Source organism: Zonotrichia albicollis, chromosome 6, assembly GCF_047830755.1.
Source record: "Zonotrichia albicollis isolate bZonAlb1 chromosome 6, bZonAlb1.hap1, whole genome shotgun sequence".
Classification (NCBI taxonomy): Eukaryota; Metazoa; Chordata; class Aves; order Passeriformes; family Passerellidae; genus Zonotrichia; species Zonotrichia albicollis.
The window spans coordinates 57,879,382-57,897,273 of NC_133824.1; the positions used below are offsets into that span (position 1 = coordinate 57,879,382).

The 17,892-nt window shown below is 46.5% G+C and overlaps 1 protein-coding gene across 1 annotated transcript in view; it reads right to left on the bottom strand.

The window, feature by feature from the left end:
- Positions 1–299: 299 nt before the first annotated feature.
- Positions 300–17,892, bottom strand: part of PRKCH (protein kinase C eta) — a 114,728-nt gene continuing 97,135 nt past the window's right edge. The window contains exons 13-14 of the mRNA XM_005491657.3: positions 2,647–2,790; positions 300–1,314 (exon numbers count right to left, since the gene is read on the bottom strand). Coding sequence (XP_005491714.1) covers positions 1,168–1,314; positions 2,647–2,790 — 291 coding nt within the window. The 3' untranslated portion in view covers positions 300–1,167. The remainder of the gene's footprint in view (positions 1,315–2,646; positions 2,791–17,892) is intronic.

Genomic DNA, 17,892 nt, shown 5'->3' on the forward strand with positions numbered 1-17,892 from the left:
TTCCAGGAGAACAGGAAAAACACAGAACCATCTCCCAGAGCATCTGGGTTCCAAAGTCTGCACCGAAAAACTCAGACTGCCTGTGGCAGAAGCTTGAGGATGCAACTGATAAGAAGTGCCCTGTGAGTAATGAGCTCTTAAATCCAAACCAAGTCACTGTGTATCTTTAGATAAGGCTTATCACTCTGATGGGAGAAAAGCTGTCCTTTTGTGTTACCTGTTGGTTGACAGCTCTGCCTTCAAGCAGCTTGCCAGCTCTGCGGCTCCCACTGCAATAACACTACAAATAATTTAAGTGCTACCACTTTGGATCAAAATTTTAATGAGGCACTAAACCCACAAAAGGGGCTCTGTGTAACATAATTAAATAGAAAGGGCCTAAATAAACAGTACAACAAGTTATATTATAGTTGAAAACAGCTGGGAGGCAAAGAAAGGAGCATTGAAGATGCATGATGTAAAAAGGCATTTCACAGAATGCAAACACTAAAACTTTTCAACACGCACAAAGAGTAAAACACTACAAGCACATGACTTCCCTTTGATTTGGAAGAATCTGTGTGGGGCACTGGGCATTTGTTTTTTGTTTTTTTTTTCCTTCTGCTATTCAGCACAATGAAATATTTCACACGGGAACCCAAACAGTGTCAAAAAGAGCCATTTGTGCTTCGGAAAGAAATAAATACTGCAGGAAACAGGTAAAGTCAGTGGGAACATCTGGTTCAGTCAGGCCATGGGATGTTGGATGACATCTCCAAAACGCTGGACAGTGCTGGGACTCCTCAGAAGAGTCTTGCAAACAATCAGCATTGTCACAAGTCTGTTTGGCTCAGGGCTGCAAGACACTTGTTCCATGCTCAAGCCGACTCCTGGAATCCACTGGTGGCATTCAGGCTGAGCCAGCCAGCTCAGCATCCAATGCTCTATCTGCATCAGCTATTTACAGTATCAGGTTTGTTCCACCCCTGTCAATATTTGATCCAAGAGCTGCAGAAGCCCTACAAACACAGGAAGGTTTCAATTTCACAGTAAGGTAACACTGACAGTAGTGCTGCTGTATCATGCCAGTCAGTGCACTGCTACTCCTTGAGAATGAAATTACTGGTAAACTTGGTTTTCATTTAATTTCCTCCCAGTCCTCTCATCAGCCTTTCTCCAGAGCCACAGCTATTCCACCAGGTCTGGGTTGGTGAATGAAAAGTGTCTAAATTCATCCTGGTTTATCATTGCAAGGATCCCTTCTTCAATGGGGGTCAGGATGGGCTCCTCTTTTATAAAATCTGGATCAAAGTTGCTCACATCATCTTTGGATTTCTGTCAAATGGAGAACACAAAGAAAAGACACGTCAGAAGTATGTATGATCTGCTTGATCCTTGCTCTGTATCTGAGTGCATTGAACCATCACTTCCATAACCCAGGCTGAGCTGACTGAGAGCTTTTTCTGGGCTTGCTTCTCACAGAGCAAAGCCTTTTCCAGCCTCTGAAGGTTCTGACAGGGAACCTCTCTCAAATTTAACTGACAGCAACTCTGGGGGCTTCCCAGGACGCATAAATCAGTCCCTCCCCTCAAGTGGCAGCACAGTTATCAGCTGTGTTCCCAACTGGCTGACTCCACACAGCCCCTCCTCATCTGCAGAGTGTCTCAGCTGGGTTTTGGGGAGGGGGTGGAGGGCACTTCTCTTAGTGCCAGCCATTAAACTCACACAATTCTGAATTACTGGGCTGTGGGAAGACAAATGGCTGGGCTCCAGGTGCTGGATTCCTTGCTGTGTGCCACAGAGTGGGGCTGCTTAGAATGCACACACACAAACTGGGTTTGTGGCACATTTTCATGAGGCATGTGTTTTTCCTACACACTGAGCAAGATATTTTATTGACATTGAGGTCAATAAAATTTATTGACATTGAAGTCTAACATTCCCAGATCCTGCCCAGCTTGGGGCAGACTGAGCAGGCTGCCTTAGCCTTTGATTCAGGTTAATGGGCAACTCGAAATTCTGCTTTTGAGCTGTCACACCTGCCCAGGTGCCTGATCCTGAACCCATTGTCACTGAGAGCTCACAGAGTGACCACAGCATGAGACAAGCCAGCCCAGGCAATGATTTGAAGGACAAGGAAGCCACAGTGACAACCCCAGAGAGCTGTCCATGAAGAGCAGTGCTCTTCTCTCACACAGCATCCTCAGGGCTGTGTGGCACCACTGGGGACAGGGCCAGCACTGTGTCCTGGGCAGCCTCTCTGCCATTTGAAGCTCTCACTGACTGTGGGGTGAGTGGCCTGGGCAGGGAGCACTGTGCTGGGTGCTGAACAGACACAGAGGGGCAGGGGACAGACAGCCCTGATGTGAGGGGTAGGTGGAGTGAGCAGGATGAGGATTACTTACCCTGTTTAATCTTTGGGGCAAGTCAAAGGGTACTTGAGTGCCTAACCTGCTGCAGCTGCTTTTACAAATCTGCACCTTTTCACTGAGCTGCCTTTGAAAATCCATTATGGAAGGGAAAAAAGGCAGCTCACCAGGTGCCCAACCAGCAACCAAGGCAGCGTCAGAGGCCTCACCTCCCTTCCTTCACCTCTTTCCTGTCTCACAGAGCCAAAACAGAGGGAACCCCCGCGGGCTGCCCTCCCCCAGCCCCCTCCCCACGTACGATGCGGGGCCTGAAGGGGGGCTCCATCTGCCGCCGGTTCAGCAGCTCCCAGTCCAGCTCCTTGAAGTAGGGGTGCCGCAGGATCGCGCCCTCGCCGCCCAGCCCGGCGCTGCCCAGCCGCAGCGTGGGGTTCTTGGTCATGAACTGCAAAACACAAAGGGCTCTGTGTTCCCTCCCATCCGGCACGGCCACGGCACAGCAACCCAACAGCAGCCACACAAAAGTTTGTCCTCAGCTTTCCTGCTGAACTCGGCTGCTGATCAAGTTCCTCGTAAGGGAACCGCGAGTGAGGAACTCGACTTGCTCCCCAGAGGAAGAGGTCGGGGTGTGTTTCTCCCTGGTGCTTTTGGTGAAATCTTTGATTACCACAGTAAGGAAAGAAAGTTGAGTTGCATCATTTGCAGTATTACAAACACTGCCCAGTGTGTTTGGTCATTATTTGTTTCTGTATTAATTTCTCAGCTTGCTCTGAAACACCGCCCAGCAGCCAGCCAGGCTTTGGCCTGGACTCAATCCTGAGCTGTCCCTTTTTCCTAAAGCTCTCCCTGCTGAAGCCCTGCCAGATGCCTCCGCTTTCCTTCCTGTCATCTCAGGAAACAGAGGAAAATGGGCAAGGCTCTGCCTTTTAGAGCCCTCTGACCCTGAGCTGATGGGAGCAGACAGGTGACCGTCTCCTCTCTCGCTGCTGAAACGCCAATAAAGGATTTCATTCTGTAACATTTTTATTCTGCTGGCAGCAAAAAGAAATCTCAAACCTCAGCCAAAGTGCCCTAACTTGCCAGGGAGCAATGAGGAAAGGCATACATCACACAGATGGTGTGAGAGGGCCCCGGTGGGTGCTCTTTAGGTCCTGATGAAAATGATGAAGTGTGAGTGCTGTGGATATTCTTAAAGGGGAGGAGGAGAATCCTATCCTCAGGAAAAAAAAAGAGCTGGTTGGCTTGTTAATTTAGAATCACAGTTCTTGAAAATTCAGTAATAAACACTCTTTCCCCCTCCCTCAAGTATTTCCAATTCACTGGAGAAATCAGGTTATGTTTAAACTGGGAAAATAGCTGCTTTTATTTGCCTATTGAAACAGCAGCATAAAGCAAGTTGCACTCCGGTGGAGGTGTCCAGACGATTTCCTGCAAGATGAAAGAGCATTATGTTTAACAAACAGCTGAGGCAGCCAAAGCAGACAATCAGTCACTGTTTTGGGAATGGCCAAGTATGCTGCATCTCAGCAATGGGGAAATGAAAAGAAGGGGAGGTGTGGTGAGAGACCAGCTTCATTCTGCCTGCAGGAGCCTCTCACAAGGTACCAACTCTCCTAGGACAAGAGGATAAAGGGTCCAGTCATTCCCCATCTAGAGAGAAGGTGGGGAGCAGAAAGATGACTGCCTGATTTATATAATTCTCCCCAACACCCCATCCTGAGGGAGCTGCAGGGATGCAGCAGATGGGGCATCTTGAGCTGACACCTTGTAGGACCCCAGACTCTGCTGGCATCAGCACAAACCCTCAGCTCCACCTGACCCCCTGAACCCTTTCAGGACCCTCCAGATCAGAACCATTTTCCAGCATTCTACCCAAAACATCAGTAGAAAGAGCTGCCAGGTGCCCCCAGATTTGCAGGAGGAGTGACCAGGACAGAACAAAGCTGAGGTGGCTGCTGCAGCTGGGCTCTCCCCATGCTCCTCTGGACTCTTCAGCCCCTGGTGATGCAGCATTTCCAGGGTCAGGCAGAACTTCTGTGTCTCCCCAACCCTTCCAGCCTGTTCTTCTCCCTCTCTACCAGCAGAACTTCCACACAATTTCTTTCCCAAGAGACTGCCCCAGCATTTCTGTGGGATAGTGATATCCCCAGAAACAGCTTGGTTTCCAAACAAGACATGGGTCAAGCCAAAATCTCTGAGAGACCTGGTTCAGACAAGCCTTTGCAAGCCTTGAACTAGGCTTCTTTGTTTTGCAAAACAGACCAAAAACCTCCTGGCAGCCCTGTCTTTCTCTGGAGATTCATTCTTTGTCCCCACAGATGGATATCTGCACCTCACCAGCTCTTATTTGCATTGCTGGAACACCTAGAAAGCTCAAACAAGAGCAGAGCTTGCTGGTGCTGGGAATAGTGTAGACTGAAACATTCCAAAAAGACAAGAAAAAATTGGAGAAAAGATCTGGGAATACATCACATGTCTCCTGGCTCCTGCCCTATCGCCACCTCCATCACACCAGGAACCTTCTGTTAAATGTGGAAAGGGAAAAAATAATCATGAAAGGAAATAAACTCTGAAAAGGACTGGCAACAAACTTTGCTTGGGCTCCCATTCATGTCCAACCATATAAGACCAAAACCTGAACCCAACTGCCCATTTCCAGACCAGTTCAGAGTCCTGAGATATAAAAGTGTGTTTATATTCCTATCTGCTTGATGTATTCCATGTGATGCCAAAACTGCACCAAGCAAAGAAATCCAGTGCAACAAGTGAAGAGCCAACATAAATTCATTCCTGCCTGCTTAAAACACCCTTTTTGTTAGGACAATGAGTATTAGGCAAAGGTCATCCCTTAAGGGAACACAACATTCAAACCAAAACTGTTCAAGTTCAAGTGGCCAGCTTCGATTTTTCCATTGGACCCAGAGACTGGGAAACTTCAGCTGGGTAACTCTAGCCACCATCCACCCCACAAAGGAGGCAGGAGAAGAGTGAAGGATTCAAATTCACCTGCTGCTGGAGCACATTTCCATGGCTGGCTCCTGAAACTGATGCCAAGTTTCCACAAAACCCCTCTGAATTATTCCTTGCCTCTAACAGGAACGAGCTGAGCTATGGTCAATGCTGCTGCCTCTGTGGCTCTGTAAAAACAGGGCTGAGAAGCACAAGGGGCTGCAGTGACCCCACAGCATCATGAACCACTCTGGAGAGGAGTCTCTAAGCCTGTTTCCCAGGTGCTGGAAGCACCCAATGGAAGCTAGCAGCACCTTGGAAGTGAGTTACAGACCATGAGCTCTACCAAGAGTAGGAACACAACGTGAAGAGGCTCCCCTTGTATGGCAGCCACACTCACACTGCTCTGCTTCAGCAAAAATGTGGCAGAGGTAATCCAGAGAATCTCATCTCTGGGAGAACTCAAGGTCAGGTTGGATGGGGCTCTGGGCAATGTGGCACGTGAAACACAGCCCTGCAGCCTGGGCAGTGCAGCACCATGCCAGGCCAGCCAAGCTGTGGGGGCACACACACCTCTGCACACAGGGGCTGTGATGAAAAACCATGGCCAGGGCTGCTGCTCCCTTACATAAAATCTCCTGGTGAGTTTTGGAGGTCTGTCACAGTCTGGTGAAGAGGGTGTCTTTCTCTGGCAAGAGGCTCCAGTTCTCTATCACACTCTTTTATCATTTGCAGGAGTGCAAATGATGACTCCAACAGAGACACACTGATGTTCTGCACTGGAACAGCTGCCTGCTTTGCTGTAAGAGGTATACAAAATGACAGAATGAAATTTTGAAGCCTGCTTGCACTAAAATGAATAACAAAACCTCCCAAACACTATTTGAATTCACCAGGAATTACTGCACTGACACAGAAATTATAAATTTTCTGTTTGTGTTGCCCAGTAGGCAGAAAAACCCGAAATACTCCAATGACCTCTCAAAGGCTCCAAAGCCCATGAATCTGCTTCCTCCCTGCCTGAGGCAGCACTGACATTTCTCTGCTGCAGCAGGGCAGCATCTGGCAGACCATCTCATGCTGCCTCTGCTGTCTGATGGCACTAACAGCAAAGCAAAGAGCTCAAGATTTCTGAAAATCCTAATTACAAGCTCAGCCTCCATCTCTGAAATGAGTACCTGCAGCCCATGCCCCTGTCCTGACCATGGGAGAGGCTCTTGTGCAGCAGGAGCGGTGAAGTGCTGAGAGGGGAAAGCTTTTCAGAAGTGTGGCTCCTCTTCCCTGTGATCCCCTTGGCTGCACTCAGAAACAGCTGGAAAATGTCTTACAAAGTGTTTGCTGTTCCTGGAATTCCTGGGAAGGCCAGAGGTTGACACTTGCTTCACAGGTTTGATACCCTCAATGTCCTTCCAAGGACAACTCTCCAATGCAGGTGGTGAAAGATGTTCAGCAGAAAGATTTTTTGTGGAAAGATGTCATCTCCTAATGCTTAATTATCCCTATTTCTCCACAATGAATGTATCACAAACCTCAGCCTCTGGCACAGATGAAGAAAAGAAGAAACACAAAGAAAAAAAAATTAACAGCAACAACACGGCAAACCAGAGATGCTCCTGAGCAAAAAGAAACCCAAATCCAAGATGCCTCCCAGCAAAACCAATACCAACACTATCAAGCTCAAACCTGAACCAGGCTGTCAAGCCCTTGCTCTGTGACCACATCCAGCCATGGGAAATTACCCCATTCCCAGGGTAAGGAGGAGCCCCTTGGGACATCCTCAGTCTGGGATCCTTTGGGCTACACCAGTTTGCTGAGCAGCAAACTGGAGCAAGGCTCTCCCTGACCTCAGCTCACCCTCCCAGCAGCACTCAGCCAAAACCAGCAGCTGCCATGAGCCAAAACCATGACTTCACGAGATCATTTGAAAACCTTTACTGAGAGAAAATGCAGCAAGCCATGACAAGAAATTAAAAGCTGGGGATTAGTCCACAGAGGGCCCGTGAAGTTACAAGGAAAAAATGCTGCCATGGCTGTGCCAACCATTGTGGAAAATGTGTGTCAGGCCTGGGAGCTCAGCCTGCAGCAGGTGAGGGGATCTGTGCTGGTCCTCCCCTTCTCCCACAGCTCAGACCATGCTGGGAAGGGCTCCAGGACTGCCAGGACACTGGGAAAGGCTGTGGTGGACTCTTGCAGTGCTGCTCACATCAGCATTGCAATTTCTGTCTCAAGAGGCTGAGTCTGCAAATCAGTCGAATGGCTTGGGAGTCACTGCAGGGATGTTTGCACAAATCAGCCGTTTCCTTGCATTTATTTCTTTGAATTGCAAGTCTCCTTTCTCAACACTGGAATCCCTGATTGGTTTTACACAAATGATGTATGTGTTACTTGCATCAGGACAATTAATTTCATGAGTAATATCACAGATTACGTGAAATTGCATCACGTTCTAGGAAAACATTAACAAGGCTCAGTCCTGTCACTGCACTTCAGGAAGAGAAATACAACTTTCTGCTCAGCCAGTCCCTTCACACTGTCAGCCATCAGGATAAGAAAGAAATTATTCTTTCTTGTACAAAAGAACCTTTTAAACACACCAGTTCCCACCAGGACTCTGGTGTATTTACCTTGTAGGAAAAATCCTGAGTCCCAGCAGCTCATCCTTCAAACACAAGCACAGCAGAGAGGGAGGATATTCCCAATCATACAGGCAGGGAACAGAGACCAAGGAAAGTTCATAATTTTATTTTACCAGGAGCCCAAGGGCAGCCTGTCACAGAGAGGGTGGCAGTACCTCAGTGTCATCTCCCCACATCACACCCTGTGCCTCACAGGCCCCTCCTCAAATTGTGGCACTGTAATAGTCAAGTCAAACTGTTAAAGGAATGGAAGATTGCCCTGTTCATGGTTTTAAAATTTGCCTGTTGGTGTTTCTCTCATGTCGGTACCAAAGTAAAGAGCAGCAGCAGCAGCACAGGAGATTAATGCCCACAGTCTCCCCCCCAGTAACGAGGGAGAGCAGGAGATCAGGAGATACCCAAGGTGCTTCTCTTCATTAAGATTCATGAGCTAAACTAACAGGGCAGAAATTAACTGGAAAGGAAATAAGATTTCTCAAAGATCCATTTGATCTGAGACAAAAGGGAATCATTATATAAATAGAGCAATTACTCTAATTAAGGCTTCCCTACATGAATCTCTCTGAATGCTGCAGTTGCTGAAAACAGTTTGGCTGCCCATTATGTAAGGCAAACAAACCCACAGTCTGGGGTGTCATTAACCCTCAAACAAAGAAGAAAGATGGTTCTATGGTTCTGTCTGTTAATGCCTGTATTATTTTTAATGACTGGAAGCCAAGAGTTTTTTTGTTTTTTTAAATACAAAGCTGCTCAATTTGAGCCAGAATTATCTTTCACTCTCCTGGGCAAAGCTCCCATCAGCCTCCATCCCAGTCCTGCCAGGTGATGCTCACAAATGTGCCTCATTTCCCCATGTGAGAGGGAAATGGACACACAGTGGGTTGCAGGAGGGGAGGGAGGCACAGTTTCACTACAAGGTGAGGTCAGAGAGCAGTCCCATGCAGTCCTTGTGCTTGGGGCAGTGCCTGTGAGCCAGGCTCTTGGAACCTGGAATCCTCCTTCCTGACCTTCCCTGAGCCCTGTGCTGCTCAGAGCAGGCCTGGACTCACTGTGGCTCTCCCAAAAGCCACCCGTCTCATGTGGGGATTTGCTCTGACTGCAGACATCAGAGCCATGTGGTGTTTCTGCTCCTCTCCTGCACACAGAGGGATCAATTGCTGGAAGATTGCTACCAGTGCAATTCAGTGGTGCTGGGGCAGGATGTGCCCCCAGAGGGTGTGGGCACCCCCCTGCTGCAGCCCTGCCCACCCCAAACTGGGAGCAGGTGAAATCCTTCAGTGCAGAGAAGGTCCAGCAAGTACAAGGTCCAGGGTTCAGAAGTACAAGACTGCCCTGAAAGCATTTAAAGGAGAGGGGGGAGGAGGAGACAGAGTGTGAAATATCTGTTATCTCCTTTTCCAGATAAAAAGGGGAAGGGAGGTAAAAATAAGCCTTCAGCCCAGCTCCCTAAAAGCCAGAAGAATGTAACAATAAGCATGACAGAAGTCACATGTCCAGTGTGCCAGCCCCAGGCAAGAAGGACAAAATGTCAGTGCAGTGGGTATTAAGCAGATAAATTTGATCTCACTTTCCCCTGGTACAGAAATGACTGCTTGATGCTGCCCAGACAGAGCTCGAGGGAACAAGAAGGATTAACTGGATTGCAAACAGTGCTGAGCAAGAGAACAGCAAAATAAACCAAGGTGGGCTGACTAGCAAAATAAACCCAGGTGGGCAGAGCAACTCCCATGTGGGACAGACACATCTGGCTCCAGATCTCCCAGGGGTGTGAACTGATGAGACTTTGCTGACTACCACAATGAAATGCTGTCTGAACAGCTACAGACTTCCTCACTGTGCTAAAACCTACCTGTTTCATTGCCTCTCCCCACTCACCAACACTAATGCAGAATAAAAAGGCCACAAGTATCAAGTGCATTGGCTCCTGAGGATAACTACTGATTTTTGACACTTCTGCTTTTGCTACTTCTGTAGTCAGTAATAATAAGTATACACTAATTTCAGTCATTTGCTATATGGAATATTTGACAAAGGTTTTAGTCAGGATGACACCTCAGAAAGCTGAGCTTCCAGAACTGAGCACTCACCCTCAAGGGGTCACCAGCTGCAGGGCTGCTCAGACAATACCAAAATCCTGTTGCTGGTTTTCAATTACCACAGCCAGGCTACAGGTACAGCATGGGGATATGCAGGTCCATTACTAAATCAATACATCAATCAGAGCAGCACAAACATGAAGGCAAAATGAGCATCACACTTATTAACAGACTGGGAGCATGATCCCACTCTCATTTTAAGCAGGAGTAAAATCTCCCTTGGGTTGCAGGGGAAAACAATTAATCCTTTTCTGATAGTCCTGTCAAGAGGAACTGGGAATCTGTTACACAACCCTGGGTGGTCTATTTACATAGGGTCAAGTACAAAGGGGACTAAAGTGCCCTGAACAAACCTGTAAAGTCCAATAAAGAAAAAAATACTTCAAAGGAGCTTTTTTCTTTTTTGTAGTCCTGGTTATATTTAAATTCTTTTAATTTTAAAGTTCCTGAGAAGACACAGCATGTCATAAAGTTCAAAGCTGGAGGGATGAGTAAGACCTAAAGCCCTGGACAGTTCAGTCAGTCAGAGTTTTGTTACCTCTGTCACAGTGTGAAGACCTCCCAGTTAGATGGACTGGCCCCTTCTGCCAGGGCTGCACAGCCAGAGCAGCAGCAATCATTCCCAAATCCAGGTTGGACACAGGTTCTCAAAGGAATCCTTAGGATTTGCCCCAAAACTGGATTTTAATGGACTTCACCAAACCCCTTTTGTGGGTCTTTAAGATCAGTTTAGATATGGCAGAGCTGGGAAAGGAGCCTGGGCCACAAGTCTTAGTCTCAGACATGGGAATTGCTCCTTCCTGAGCACCAGGGAGTAAGGAGGAAAAAAGATGGGGAAGACAATGTTGGCACTATGAATTCACCTTCACCTTCCCCCATCCCTGGCAGGAACAGGAGGATGAGTCACACCAGGCTGCTTTAGGAGCTTTTTCTGAAGGAAATCTGAGCTTGCACAAAGTAGACTTAAATGAGAAGCTAATTTCAGCCTGTTGGAAAAGGAATGGTAAAAGACCTAATGATTGTTTCAAGATGAATTTGGCCTTGCAAGCTCTATACAGGTATCTGCAGTTTTCTTTCAAAGTGAATTATTCAGGAGCTTGGACACTGTGGGGAAGAGGGGTGCTTGAGAAAAAGGTGTGATCAATCAACAGAAGAGATTAAAATTACTAGGGAAAGCTGTTTGCTTTTTAAAAGTTAGGAGGGAAAGAGACAGCAGGTTACAGATATGGATGTGCAAGGCAAAAGAGGTAAGAAGGCGACCGGTGGTGGGGCACAGCCCTGTCACCTCAGCACGGTGTGTTTATGGCAGAAATGGTTATTTAAAACTGCAGAGCTCCTCCCCAGCTGGGGAACAACAGGCTCCAGAGCCCTGCTTCTGCAGCAGTGGCTGTGGAGCCAACCAGGAAATGCAAGATGAAAGCATTTCTGAAAAACAAAATAAAGGAAAAATGTGTACACAGATCCAGCACGGAGCTTCACAGAGAGATTTAAATATCAGCCTCATGCTGAAAGCCAAAGCTTAATCAAATTGTGCAAGGGAATTTATGGAGACTGCCAACTCTGAAGAGATGCCAAGGAGAATAATTTATTGGCATTTGAAGGCCCTTTTAATATCTATCTGCCTTTTTTAGCAGGCTCCTCAGCTCTGAGGATAAAGCAATGAGCTCATCCAGCTCCCTCTTTGATTTCAGTGGGTCCACCACCATCCTTTTCCTTTTGAACATTGCCTAAAAAATACATCTGGTTCATTCAGAAACAAGTTCATTCTGTCTATTCCAGCACTGAATGGGAAACAGATTATCTGCCTTTTTCTGTCACTTGGAAAGGAACAACCTGGCCCAGATCTGCAGGATACAAATGCAAAGGGGAGACACAACTTGAGCAGGGTGACACAAGGGCACCATCAGCAGAGGCAGCATCAGGCTGCCTCTTTTCACTCCTTGGAGGTGCTCAGGAGAGGGCTGGGAAGCACAAACAATGGGGTTTGGTTGAGTTTACACAGGGGCCAAAGTGACTGCCCAGGTCTTAGGGAAAAGGTGAGGCATGAGGGCAGCAGAAAGCACAGAGATGTTGGAATGAGTGATGTGCTGAGGGAGGAGGCAGCTGCTTCTGATCTTCCCCTGTCCAGAGATGCTCAACCCCAAACAACTGCAGAATATGGACAGAATAAACCTCTCCAAAGTCCAGAGGACCTCACCCTCCTGCTGATGTCAGGGGTGAGCAGCTGCAGCAAGTAGGCAGCTGGGCTCATCCACACCTCTCCTGAATTCAGACATCTTCGTCAGCAGTTTGGAACAGCCCTTTCCCCTCCACTCCTCTGTCACAGCAGACTGTTTGCTTTGATTACATCAAAAAATCTGCCTCTAAGTCCTTCTGCTGTAAGAGCTCCATCCCTTTGCCTCCTCTCCTCATCAAGGCATTTTCAATTTGCCCACAGTGGTGGGGCCAGTCTGGTTCAGCACAGAGCATTTCAGCCTTTCTGAAAATAAGGGGGTTTGGGCACTCAGGGTGGCACCCTTAGGGTGGGCAGTTCACTTTGCTTTCTCTCCTTTATTAAGCCCTGGATGAAGTCCCAGGGAATTTTCCTTTTTATCTGTATGTGGACACTTCCAGTATTAAAAGGAAGCTTGTAAAAAGGAGGGAGAGGGACCTTTTACACAGGCAGATAGGGACAAGGGGAACAGTTTTGAACTGAGGTAAGAGATAGAAATGAGATATAAGGAAGGAGTTATTTGCCATGGGGTAGTGAGGCACTGGCACAGGATGCCCAGAGAAGCTGTGAATTATCCCTGAGGTGTTCAAGGCCAGGTTGGGTGGGGCTGGGAACAACCTGGTCTGGTGGAAGGTGTCCCTGCCCATGGCAGGGGGTTGGAACTGGATGGAGTTTAAAGTCCTTTCCAACCCAAACCATTCTGTGATCCCTCCTCTCTTTACTTCTCAGCCCTCATTTTGGTAGGTGCCTGCACAGCCTGAATCTCCAGGGGCTCTGCTGGAGCTGTCATCCTGCATCCAGCCAAACTGGGCTGCCTTGTGCACTGACCACATGGGACATAGGTATTCAGGTATTCACTCCTCAGCATTTCTTTGGAATGACAACTTGTACTCCTCAGGTAATCCTGGATTCAACTCATACACACAAACATAGTAATAACATTTATCTCACTTTATCATCCCTGAAAAGTGATGAGAAACATTGCTCCTTTTCATTACAAGGAGGGACAGAGAAAGGTACCCTTCAAATACAGTTTTTCCTCACCTAGTGTCAGCTGCAAGTTTGGGGAAGAAGAAAATCATACACATACACACACTTTCCTAACTTCCACCAAACTTATTTCTATGTATGCACATGGGTACACACAGGAAATCCCAACTTCCTTACCTTGTGGTCTGACAGCCAGAAACAAGTCCATAAAACACTAATCATCAGAGCAGGACCCTGCTGACCCCCAGAGCACCATTATTGCTGCAGCTGAGTCTGAAGCACCCCTCCCAGCCAGGACAGCCTCTTGGAGTTACCCTGACAGTGCAAAGGGGATTTTACACAATTCTGCAAGAACAAAGTCTCAGTGGTGTCTGCAGGGGGAAAGGAACTCAGTGACACAAAGCACGAGAGAGTTCACTCAACCAGACCATTTGAGTCACTTCCAGACTGCTGTTCTCTAGAAACACAGCTCAAGTTTTACTTTTGCATCCTTGGCATTGTAGTCCTGATGCAATTTTTCTCATGCTTACCCTCAGCCAAACTCCCTCACTTTCCCAGCCCTCTCATTCTTCACACTAATCCAGGGGCATTTGGGCTCCTCAGTGCTGCTCCACCTGTGCAGAGAGAGAGCACAGGCTGCTAAAACCACAGCAAACTTCCTCTGCACCTTCTTCTTTTCTTGTCTGGTGTTTATTTTTCACACAAAACCCACTTGGAGGTGGATATAACCACTTCTGCCCACTCTCTTAACTCCAGCAGTGTTTTTCTCAAAATGCATGTCTTTACCCAGCTGGAGCAAGAACAGGCTTCAGTCTCATTTGTGTCCCCAAAATTGAAAGCTACAGGCAAGGCTGCCTAAGCCTCACTTTTGGAGGGAGCATTTCAGCTAGGCCAGAAGTGTTTCAGAGCTCTCATTAAGACTGGGGGTTAGCATAAAAATGCCAAGAGACATCCTTGGCTTGAGCAGACTCAGCTGTGACAGGAATTTGAAAATCCAGGGTGCAGAAGGCAGAGCAGTGATAACACTTTCCTAGGGAGATGCTGCTTTCCAGCCCCTGCTGTTACCAGGCTCTGAGGGTGAAAACATCTAAGCTGCAATCTCTCATCCAAATTTCCAAGCCTTTGGGCCAAGCACTGCTACTTGAGATCACCAGTCCATGGAGTGACTCCATAGGCTGAGCCCTTCTCTCCTCATCTGAAACCACGCTCAGAAAGGAAAATCCCTGCAGCTTTCCTGGGGAATTTGCTTCCCATTACACCATCAGTTTCTGAGACCTGATTACCTGATTTTCAGTGTGTCCCTCCATTCTGCCCTCAAACTCAGCTGCCTGTGAGCCAGGCAGGGTGGTCGAACTGCATTTGAGAAAGGCATGCACAAAGTGAGTGAAACAGGCTGCCAAAAACCCACTCCCCTTATGGGAAGCAAGAGGATTGTATTTCATTTTGCAGTTCACTCAGCTGAATCCCAAAGTTTCAGCCTGTCTGGAAAGCTCCTCTCTCTGCTCCAGCACTTTTTGGTGGTGACAATTAACAAATTCAGAATATTGATAGGCTGTAACAAAGTAATCTCTAGCTGCACTCTCCCTGTAAGAGATTTGGTGCAGCAGTCTTTGCTCTCTGCATGCTCACACAGTTTCTCCATGATCAGACCCTGACTGCTCTGTCAGCTGATGGAAAAGAGTATTTGAAATAATTTGACACACAGAAACCCAATAGCTCCTTGTAACTGCATTCAGTTAGGGCAATGGAGAAATTAAGAATTAAAATAAAAGGAAAACTTATGTCTAGGATAAGCTGAAATGGTCTGGATCCATTCAGCAGCAATTCGCCTCTTCTGCACTTTTATTGCTCCTACAAGCAAACCCATGCCCAGTTTGGCTTGCTCACACAAGCAGAGGAGAGCTCAGTTTGAGTCCTCTCATCCTGGCCTGAAGCATCAGCACCTGAATGCCCCAGTGACACATTCACACAGGGCAGGGTACACAAGTGAGATGTTCAGCTTTCCTCCTCTGGGAATATTGACTCCATCAAAACTTGCTGATTTACCTCTGTCCTACTCCCTCCCCAGCCCTCCGGGGGAAATTTCAAGGACAAAAAAATACAACATTAGAAAGGGACACAGATAAAAAGGTTTTTTCTGGAGCACAAATATTTCCACTTTCAATTCTATACAAAGTCCCAGGGCACTGAGGTTAGTTTTGTTTTCCTTGGTACCAGTGTTCACAAACCTTCCAGGAACACCCAGTGACGTAAATGAGGTCCTAAAAAACAGTTTTGTTATTATCAAGAAACTGCAAAGATGAACAGGGTGCAATCTCCAGAAATCATGTGGTTTCTAATGGGGGGAAATTGGTGAAATGCAATTACGCAAAATGAAAGCCAAACAAGGCAAGAGCATTTGTGAAATGAGTACTAAAACTTCCTATCCTTGTTTAAAATGAAGCTCTTCACAAAGGCAGATGGACCCAGTGCTTTCTAAACCTAGATATATCTATTTGTAGAGCATCTCTAAGCACCTGTACCCAAGTACACCCAACAATCTGATTTTCATTTCAGAGCTTTGCACCATTCAAACTCAGAGAATTCTCACTAGTCCTGTTCAAGGTTAGAGAGCAGAACTTTTAGTGAGGGGATAATCCAGTTATTAAGGCTACTAAGGCCTTAGCCTGCAATAGAAGAGAATCCAGGTTTAATTCCCTGATCTTCCATGGGCTTCCCATGCCATGTAATTACTTACAATAATTTATGTCACTGAAGTAGCTGGATGCTGATTTTCCAGAGCTCTTAGCATCATGGTTAGAAAGCACTGTCACAGCTGCTCTAAATCAGAGAGCTCAAGTGCATGTTTTGTTGGAGAAAAACAAAATAGCAATTAGAAGATTCTCATTTAGTCATAATGCTGCATCTAAGAGAAATATTAGCATCAAAAGTGTGTATAAAAGAAAATCTACATGTTTAGTAGCTAGAAAATTTACCGTCTTTCTCAAAAAAAAACCAGGTTTGCCACTCTTTGTTAGACTAACTCCTAAAAATACAGACCAAACATTATCAAAAATATAATAAAAATTGTAATACCTCAGCAGGGATATTTGTTATCATTCAAAAGAAATCAAAGTGTCTCTATGTGTGGTTTTCATCTTAATCTAGAGCCCCAGACAATCCCTTGACAGGATGTTTCCTTCCCATTAAAGCCAACATGCTCTGATGCTTCTTTAGAACTCAGTGTAAGAAGGAAAGGAGGAAAGAAGGAGCTCTTCCAGTGAACAGCTCTTGGCCCAAAAGCAGCTCCTGTGAAGCTGCAGAAATTCAGCCTGCAGGCAGCTATCACCAGTGCTGAAATTGGTGAAATAAGATGCAGCAATCACCTCCAGGCAGCAGGAACACCGAGGAGCTGTAGGTCCAGAGAACATCTCAGTGGTCAATTCCCACTGGTTAATCCCAAGACTCCTGGTGAATGCCCCAAAATTCTTTTTCCCCAGAGCAGACACAGTGTAGTGCTTCTCTTGAGCAGTGCACGTGCATTTCACAGAGGCAGCTTTGATTCCATTTGTTTGTCACCAACACATAACACAGCAGACAAGCAGAGGGGCTGGAGAGGAGGCTGTTTTTCAGGCAAGGAACCAGCAGTCCCTGAGCTGACTGGGTTTTGGAGATGCTCAATGCTTTCTATTTAAATTCCCAGCTCCCTGATCAATTCTGGACTTTTTCCTCCAGTGCCCCTCATCAAGTTCCTTGTCTGTTAATCACAGAAGGGACCTTAAGCTGTTAAAATGTGGGCTCTGAACACAAACTAGAGCAGCCTGGGGTGACTGCAGCTTGCACTGGCTGTTTCTGGGAGGCCCTATCAGCATGAGGAAAACACTCATTTCATCAAGAAGCTAAAACACAAATCATATTATATTACACCCTGAGATTCCTGTTATGACAAGCATCTACATGACCACAATTTACTTCTGTCTCATAATTATGCAATATACCTGCAACAAATCCACTGCTCTAGTACTTGTCACTGCAGAAGAGGAATTGGTACTTAAGAGGTACTTAGAGTTCCAGTTCAACCACATAAACACTGCTCCAGAAGCTGCAATGAGTCTGAAGTTCATGTTTATATTTAAAATACGTGGCAAGTTATTTCCAAAACCCAAGAGGGCCTCCAGCATCACAATCAATCAATTCTGAGCACAGCCTGTGATTTCAAAGCTCCTCTTACTCCTCCAGGAGTGGATTTTATTGTCAGTTGACTTTGGTGAAACTTGTCAGATGTATTTTCAGCTACAGGAAGCAGTTGCTTCACTCACATACAACAGAAACCCTTCAGCAGAAAATTTCCACATTTTCACAACTAAAAACTCTTCTCTTTCCCTCAAATGGTCCCATCACTGACTACTTCATTTCTCTGAGACAGTGCTCCATGAGTTCCTATAAATTACTACCTTATCCAATTATTTCTTAGATACTCTATTACCTCTATTACAATAATATTTACTGGTATGCACTCTTAAATGCATCTTTGTCCACAGTGCTTCCTAAAGAAAAGGGAATACTCTGATCCTCCTCTTTCTAAAAGGTTCTTAGAGATATCTGGTGATGTGATGAGGGCCAGGAAGAAGTCAGTAGCAGAACAGTCAAGTTAGGTCTCCCAGTTCATAGTTTAACACTCTTGT